The 8,533-nt window shown below is 47.8% G+C and overlaps 1 protein-coding gene across 1 annotated transcript; it reads right to left on the reverse strand.

Moving 5' to 3' along the window:
• Positions 1-1,234: 1,234 nt before the first annotated feature.
• On the reverse strand, positions 1,235-6,452 carry LOC138350299 (DNA-directed RNA polymerase II subunit RPB1-like). Its single transcript, XM_069300912.1, has 2 exons — positions 6,353-6,452; positions 1,235-2,076 (listed from the first exon to the last, which is right to left on the reverse strand). Exons 1-2 carry the CDS (start codon positions 6,450-6,452, stop codon positions 1,235-1,237), a joined length of 942 nt encoding a protein of 313 aa, XP_069157013.1.
• Positions 6,453-8,533: the final 2,081 nt, after the last annotated feature.

Here is an 8,533-nt window from a genome sequence, read left to right on the forward strand (position 1 = left end):
TCTCTCTGCTCCATTAGCTGCTACTTTTATTAAATAATTTAGTGGCCTCGTGGTCATGGGGGACATCTTTGTGAAAATTGTGTTTGTGAATGTGTAAAACATCGGGAAAAATTTGTTTTAGGGGAAATATATGGTTAGGTGTGTATCTTATCTCTTGAGGTTATCTTGAGATGATTTCGGGGCTTTAGTGTCCCCGCGGCCCGGTCCTCGACCAGGCCTCCACCCCCAGGAAGCAACCCGTGACAGCTGACTAACTCCCAGGTGCCTATTTACTGCTAAGTAACAGGGGCATTCAGGGTGAAAGAAACTTTGAAAAGTGTAGGTATTAGTTGCTAGATAGGTTAGTTAAATAAATGGGTAGGTAGGTAATTAGTTTATCATATAACTATTACCTATCCAGTGGACGGTGGTAGAGGGGGTCTGTACCTATCCAGTGGTGGTTGAGGGGCTACAGGTGCACCTTATACCCATCCAGTGTGGTTACAAAGGTGTCAATATATAGTGGTTACTGGTGTGAATGTTTAGTAGTTAACAGTTGACACATAAGTTCCTATAACAGGGGTTACAGAGGTGTCAATTCCTACAAAGGGTGTTAGTGAGTAGTGACTTTTTCATTTTCTGTTGAGCATTTCCCGGAACAGCACGAATTGGCCATAAGAATGATAAAAAACGGAGAGAACATTACCGTAGGAAGCATGGGAGGAAGGGGGGGACTTATTTAATACAGACCCCAACACAATATCCTTTTACCCGGCTTTAGGAGTCGTATGTAAAATTTCCGAGACCTTCGCCCACACGCTGTTGTGTACATGCTCAACACTGCACCAGACATTCTGCCGTATTCAGGCATGCTGGTTTAGGAATTTGTTGTTGCAATCAACTGAATTCAAGTATACAAAAGTTTCTTTTTCTTGCTTTTTTTCCCCTTCAACTTGTACACATAAGGCATAGAGGTTAACAAAGGCCAAACCTTTTCAGACTCTTGTCCCATTGTATTTCCATTGTTGCAAAACTGCACACCCCAGGAATACGTTAACTCTGGATACAATGGTTATCTCCTGGTGGCACTATCCGGCTTCCAATGGATGGTGGTGTAGTGCCGCTTGGCCGGAGATAATATAGTCTTGAACAGACGATCTTACAGTGGAAGGCCCGTCATGGTGGCGGGAGGGAGGGGGGAGGGAGTGGTGTCGCGGCGGACCCGGAACTATCCGGCTTGGTGTGATGGTGGTGGTTATCTTGGCAGGATGCTATACTGACTACTGGTAGGCTGGTATATTGGCAGGACGCTATACTGACTACTGGTAGGCTGGTATATTGGCAGGATGCTATACTGACTACTGGTAGGCTGGTATATTGGCAGGATGCTATACTGACTACTGGTAGGCTGGTATATTGGCAGGACGCTATACTGACTACTGGTAGGCTGGTATATTGGCAGGATGCTATACTGACTACTGGTAGGTTGGTATATTGGCAGGATGCTATACTGACTACTGGTAGGCTGGTATATTGGCAGGACGCTATACTGACTACTGGTAGGCTGGTATATTGGCAGGATGCTATACTGACTACTGAACGGTTGGTATATTGGCAGGACGCTATACTGACTACTGGTAGGCTGGTATATTGGCAGGATGCTATACTGACTACTGAACGGTTGGTATATTGGCAGGATGCTATAATGACTACTGGTAGGCTGGTATATTGGCAGGACGCTATACTGACTACTGGTAGGCTGGTATATTGGCAGGATGCTATACTGACTACTGGTAGGCTGGTATATTGGCAGGATGCTATACTGACTACTGGTAGGCTGGTATATTGGCAGGACGCTATACTGACTACTGGTAGGCTGGTATATTGGCAGGATGCTATACTGACTACTGGTAGGCTGGTATATTGGCAGGATGCTATACTGACTACTGGTAGGCTGGTATATAGGCAGGATGCTATACTGACTACTGGTAGGCTGGTATATAGGCAGGACGCTATACTGACTACTGGTAGGCTGGTATATAGGCAGGACGCTATACTGACTACTGGTAGGCTGGTATATTGGCAGGATGCTACATACTAATGAACAAATCCACAATGGGCCGTGATGAGGATTCGAACCTACGTCCGAGAGGATCCCAGACGAGCCTTAATCGACTGTACCGGTGCATACTATTGTAGAATATAGTTAGGTTGGTTAGGAACTACCACGGACAATGGTATTGTAAAAGTAGGGTGGCTAGGGGGAGCATCCAACCCACTAAGAACATGGATGTAGTGGGGTAGGATTCTTGTTGTTTAAGATTCGCTACCTGGGACACAAAGTTCCAAGTAGCACGGGCTATGGTGAGCCCGCAGTGGGGTAGGAAGGGTTGGCGAGGGGCCCACATAAACTTCCACAGAAGCTAGTGTAGAATAGGTCAGTTACCCCGCTGGTAACTGTGAGGTCTCCAACACTCCTACACGCAATGAAAACGGAATAGCTGTATTTGTATTCATATGCCTGAGAATGGAATTTTCTGTTCACGTTATTTTTACATATTTCCGTGTTTAAAGTCTTACCACTAGTCCTTACCATCCATTTTTAGCACGAAAAGAAATTAAATAATTTAAAAATTTTGTTTTTCTTACATTCCTCGATACACAAACAAGAATTGTTTTCTGAGCTTGATATACAAGAAGGTTCTCGAGAGTAAATTTTTGGAGTTGAATTGTTTGCTGTTTTCAACTCTCTTTTCCCTCTCTCCCATTCTTTATTGCCCTCTAGCTTTTCTTCCCTCTTCGGGCACATTCTTCACGCGAACCCATTCTCGCGGGCACTTCGGGAGTATCGATCGTGCGTCAGAAGAAGTTTGGTGTGATTTGTCACAGCTTAATACGTTGGCTGTGGTTGTTTACCGCCCGTCGCCACGGCAACCGTCGACGGGCGCCCATCTGTCTCACACCACTTCGAATTAGCCAACTTTTCCTGACGAGTATTATTAAAGTTTTGTCCACCGTCTATGGGGAGGGGGAGAGATATTGGATATATTTATGCCACAATGTGTCACTATAACTTATATATATATATATATATATATATATATATATATATATATAAATATATATATATATATATATATATATATATATATATATAATATTGAATGGTCCCGAAGCCAATATGAAACCGAAAACTCCTCACCCCAGAAGGATTCGACCCCAGACAGCCAAGAGTTCCATGTACATTAGCGTGTCCAGTACTTTAACCACTATCTAGGTCACTAACCACTACTAGGCCACAACGACTGTTTAAAAGAGTTGGAAGTCGTCCAGTTCTCACTCACTCACCAATACTCACATGGCCGCCAGCATGCAAGGTGACTCGATGAAAAATCTGTGCCCAAAAGGTTCACTGAGTGCTGTTGGGTATTGGCTTAAGGGTCTGACGACTTTCAATTCTTTTAACAGTCCTGCTTGATACCCGCTTCCCCCTCCCTATCCGGCCCGTTGTCGTCGTGAGGGGGGGGGGGCTTGGGGGGCGGCTGCCGGAGTGTGATGCTCCGTGGGTCAGTCCTCTGTCCTTTTGTGGCCTTCCGCTCCTGCTGCTGTCTTCTCCAATTGTGCCGGATATCTTTTCCTTTTCCTTGTGTTTCATTTTTCTCCCCCTCTCTTCTCCATTCTAATTGTCATTTCCCACCGACCTTTTGCCAGTCTTGACTCTCCTTTTGGACTTCTTCTGTTTTGACACCCGAGTGTTTAGGGAGGCATATTCTTGCACCTGTAGAACTGTGGTACCCGACGTTGTGAGCAAGGGGATGCTTCTATTGTCAATCCTCCTTTTATCACTGAACCCGATCTCGACGGACTGACGGTTCTTAAGGTGGCGTTTGTGGGGAGTATACTCACGACGCACCCCTACGGGGCCCCGGGTAGATCGGCAACATGTCTCTTGTTGGGTGTCCTATCCTCTAATTGTGGCTCTGTGGTGGATACAGGGGCACATTCGTGAATGAAAGTATTACCTCTTGTTTTCATGCCGCTGATTCCTGCTCCTCTTATGACTTCTCAGGCTCGTGGCGTGGGCGACCAAGCCCCTGAGTTGGACTGTGTTGGAAGACCAGGCTCTCTAGCCCCCGCTACATTAGGCCCAGACCTAGCTCCTCCTCTGACCCTCCTGACTATTCCCCTCGGCTCCCCTCCCTCCTCTGTGGTTGGGTCGGCCCCAATCCTCCAGTGGTGACCACCTTGTCCCCTGGCACGGCTCCGTCTCTCATTGTAACTACTGCGCCTTTTAACTCCCTCTCTCTGGGGGTTCTCACCGCCGTCCCCGCCACAGCCGCACTCGCACGATCGTTTCTCATACTAATACATACAATGCCTTGATTGGTCCTGCTTCATATGCTAAATACTTTGATCTCCTCCATCTGGATTCTACAGCTGGTGATTTCTCCCTCCATAAACACCTTGTTGATTCGTAGATGCCTCTGTTACTTTTAACCCCAACCGTTTAGGTACACATGTCGTCGCTGCTCTTTCTCTGGATGCAGCTACCTGCTTAGCCACATTGTCTTGCATTGGGGGGACTCCTGTTCGGGTCTCCAATAAGGCCAGTGTTGGCACTGTTCTCCTCCCGTACCATGTTGCAATTGGTGTTCGGGACCTGAAAGACAGCCATGAGGATATTAAACATATCCTCCAAGCCCGAGGCCATCCTGTCCTCCAGGTGAACACGTTCACTCAACCCCCTCGTGGTGGTCGTCATCAGCCCCTTCTAGTTATGAAAATCACGTTTGATATTAGGACCCTTCCGCCCTCTATCATTCTAGCTGGTGCCAGGTGCTCCGTTCAGGAGTATATCCCTCTCCTAGACTTTGTAATAAGTGCTGGAAGTTCGGGCACGGTGCCCTCAATTGCTCAAATTTTGTCTCTCTATGCCCCATATGTGGGGGCAATGACAACTCTAAGACAGATTGCTCTTCTCCCCAGGCTCGCTGCCTCAATTGCAGTGAGGCCCACACTACCTTCTGCCACACATCTATACACTACAAGCCTGAGGAAGCCGTCCTCAACTTGAAATACCGGGATCGTTAGACTTTTCCTGAAACGAGACGCCACGTCCGCCGTCTCCACCCTTTCCCTGGCGTATCTTATGCTCGTGTGTTGCGTTCTACCTCTCCTCGTCCTTCCCACCTTCCTCAGTCACACAACCGTTTCCAGGCCTTAGACTTGGACACGCCCACCACCTCCTCCCCTGTTCCTTTATGTTCTATCCTGAAGTGTCTCTTGGTTCTCCAGCTGGAGTTTCCCCCCCCCTTCCTACCCAGTCCGCCATGCCTCCTGTGTCTTCTTTCCCATCTCTCCCCGATTCTTCTTACCAACCCTTCCCCCCTGTCTCTTGGCCCTCCATGCCGCCTGTCTGTCCAGGCTGTTGTCCATCATCCTCCCAGCAATCTAAATGTTGTTTGAATCTGTTCTTCTTCTCCTGTTGAGACCATTGAGTCTGTCGCCCAGTACGTTGTTGCTGGAACACCTGTCTCTTTGAGTCAGAAATGTAAGTCTGGCTCCACTCCTTCCTCCTTCCCAGTGGCTTTCTTCTTCGCCCCCTACCTCTAACTATTGCTACATCGCCTCCTATTTGAGTAGTCGGACCCCCTATCCCAGCTATGGAGATTTCTTTAGTCCCCGATTCCCTCTCGGTTTCTGCTCTTGCTGAGGCGCACTCCCCAGTTTCTACCCCCCCCTCCTCCTGCTGTCCTTGCCTGCCCCTCTCGGTTGTCTCCTCCTCCTCCAGATCCCACTAGTCTGCCTCTGGTCTGTCTTCCCGCTCCCTTCCCACCATCCTTTCTAAGTTTACCCATGCCCCCTAACCCTGATTTTGCTGATCCTGATTTTGAGGTTATTTAATATACTGTTCTTCTTTATTTGTTTCTTTATTGTTCTCTGTTGCTGTCCTTTTTCTTTTTGTTAACATCTATTCTTCAGTGGAATATTCGTGGATTTTATGCCAACTTCCTTGAACTCCAACTTCTGATTGCACAGTTTTTGCCACTTTGTGTTTGTCTCCAGGAGCCAATGCTTGGTGCTCGTCCTGGTCACTTTCCTGGTTATTCCTTTCTTTCTCCCCCCCCCCCAGCTCTTGCTGAGGCCCATCACTCTACTGCTCTCTTAATTCGTTCTGATCTTCCCTTCAGCCCCTACTTTTTCCTTCGCCTATCCAATGTTCTGCTGCCCGTGTTTTTGTGAGTAAATGGTATACAGTCTGTTCCATTTATCTCCCCCCAAATGTCCCGCTTTCCCTTCCTGATCTTAAGCACCTACTGGACTCCTTGCCAGAGCCGGTGCTCCTGCTGGGTGATTTAAACTGTCGACATACCCTCTGGGGTGATGTTCTGACAAACACCCGAGGTCTCCTTCTCGAACTGTTCATCTTCTCTTCTTCCGTCTCTCTTCTGAATTCTGGTCAGCCCACTCATGTGGACTCTTGGACTCGCACCCTTTCCTGTCTTGATCTTTCTGCTTGTCGTCCCTTTACTTAAAACTCACGTGACGGGTTCTTGATGACCTCCATAACAGTGACCATTTCCTCATCCTCGTTTCCTTTTTCTCTTATCACCCTTCCCTCTCCTTCCCTAGGTGGCAGTTTGCCAAGGCTGACTGGAACCTATTCACTCCTCTGTGCTACTCTCTCTGACCTCTCCTCTCTGTGTCTTCCTCGTGCCTTTCTCCTTTTTCATGACACCGTGTTCGACGCTGCCCTCCGCTCTATTCCTCGCTCTACTTCCAGGGGCACGCGGAAGTGCATTCCCTGGTGGAATGCGAACCGTGCTCGGGCTGTTCGCTGTAAGCGTGCAGCCTGGAAGAAACACCGACGCCGGCAGACGGCTGATTCTTTTATTTTATTTTGTTTCTGAAGACAAGTGCAGTGGCCCGTAGGACCATCTGTACAGTTAAGCGTGAGTGTTGGAAATCTTATGTTTCCACCATTACATCCGATACTCCTCTGCCGCAGATCTGGAAGAAGATCCACAAGATTGTAGGTAAGTTCGTTCTGGATGTCTCGCCGGTTCTTCACCTCCTTGGTACTCTTTTGGCGGACCCAGTGAAGGTCGCGACCAAACTGGGTTCCCACTTTTCTACTGTTTGCTCTGGTTCTCACCTTCCTCAATCCTTCCTGCCTTCATAAGCCCGTTCTTGAATCTCATTCCTTAGATTTCCGCACTCATCTCTGCCTTCCCTATAACGATCCCTTCTCTCTCTCTTTGAACTTCAGTCTGCCCTGGCCCTCTGCAGATCTACAGCAGCGGGCTCGGATGACATTCATTATGAGATTATGAGATGCTTCACCGTCTCCCTCCTTGCACGTCTCAATATTTATCGAATCTGTATAATCAAGTCTGAGAGTCGTCTCCAGTCCCTGAGGACTGGCTCGATGCCGTTGTACTCCCTATTCAGAAACCGGGGTCTCTTGGGACATCCCCTAAGGACTTTCGCCCCATTGCCCTCACGAGTTGCAAACTTTTTGAGTGTATGGTAAATGTTCGTCTGATGTGGTTCTTAGAACACCATCACCACCTTTCCTTCTCAATTTGGTTTTCGCAAGTGCCGCAGCACGACTGATGTCCTGGTGAACTTGGAGGTCTATATTCGTATTGCTTTTGCTGCGAAGACCTCCGTTGTTGCTGTCATTTTTGACCTGGAAAAGGCTTATGAAACAACCTGGAGGTATCATATTCTGTCCCAACTTCGTTCTCTTGGCCTTTGTGGTAATCTCCCTCTCTTCCTCCAAAGCTTCCTCTCTCGTCGTTCCTTTAGAGTCGGGCTTGATGCCTCTCTCTCTGCCTTTTTTCGGCAATACGAAGGTGTACCCCAAGGTAATGTTCTGAGCACTACTCTTTTTCTGGTTGCCCTCAACGGTCTTCTTTCCTCCCTTCTGGCACCTTTTCCACTCTTTATGTCGACGATCTTACTCTTTGCTGTCGAGATGATGATTCGTCTCTCCTTCAATGGCTGTTTCAACTTGCGATTGATGCAGTGTCATCTTGGGCCATCAATCATGGCTTCAAGTTCTCTACAACTATGACTTGTGCTATGACTTTTACCTCGGAAGCATGTCGTTCGTCATCCCTCTTTGTCGCTTTATGGTCATCCCCTTGTGTTCAAAGATTCCATGAAACTTTTGAGGTTAATCTTTGACACTCATTTGTCTTGGTCTCTCCATATCTCATAACTCCGAGTTGAATGCTCTAAGGTCCTTAACCTACTTAACATTTTGTCCCATAACCTTTGGGAGTGGATAGGCGCACGCTCCTCTCTTTGTATTCCTCTCGTACTGTCTAAACTTGATTATGGTTGCCCTGCTTACTCTTCTGCTTCTCCTTCTGTTCTTCGCCGTCTTGATGCTTTGCACCATATTGGGTTGCTCCTCAGCTCTGGTGCCTTTCGTTCAACTCCTTCCCTCAGCTTGTACGTTGACACTGGCTTCCTGTCTATCCAGGACAGCCGAGATCGCTACTGTCTTCGCACCTTGTGTGGTCCTTACAACCTCTCACTCTCG

The sequence above is a fragment of the Procambarus clarkii genome, chromosome 45, assembly GCF_040958095.1.
Source record: "Procambarus clarkii isolate CNS0578487 chromosome 45, FALCON_Pclarkii_2.0, whole genome shotgun sequence".
Taxonomy (NCBI): Eukaryota; Metazoa; Arthropoda; class Malacostraca; order Decapoda; family Cambaridae; genus Procambarus; species Procambarus clarkii.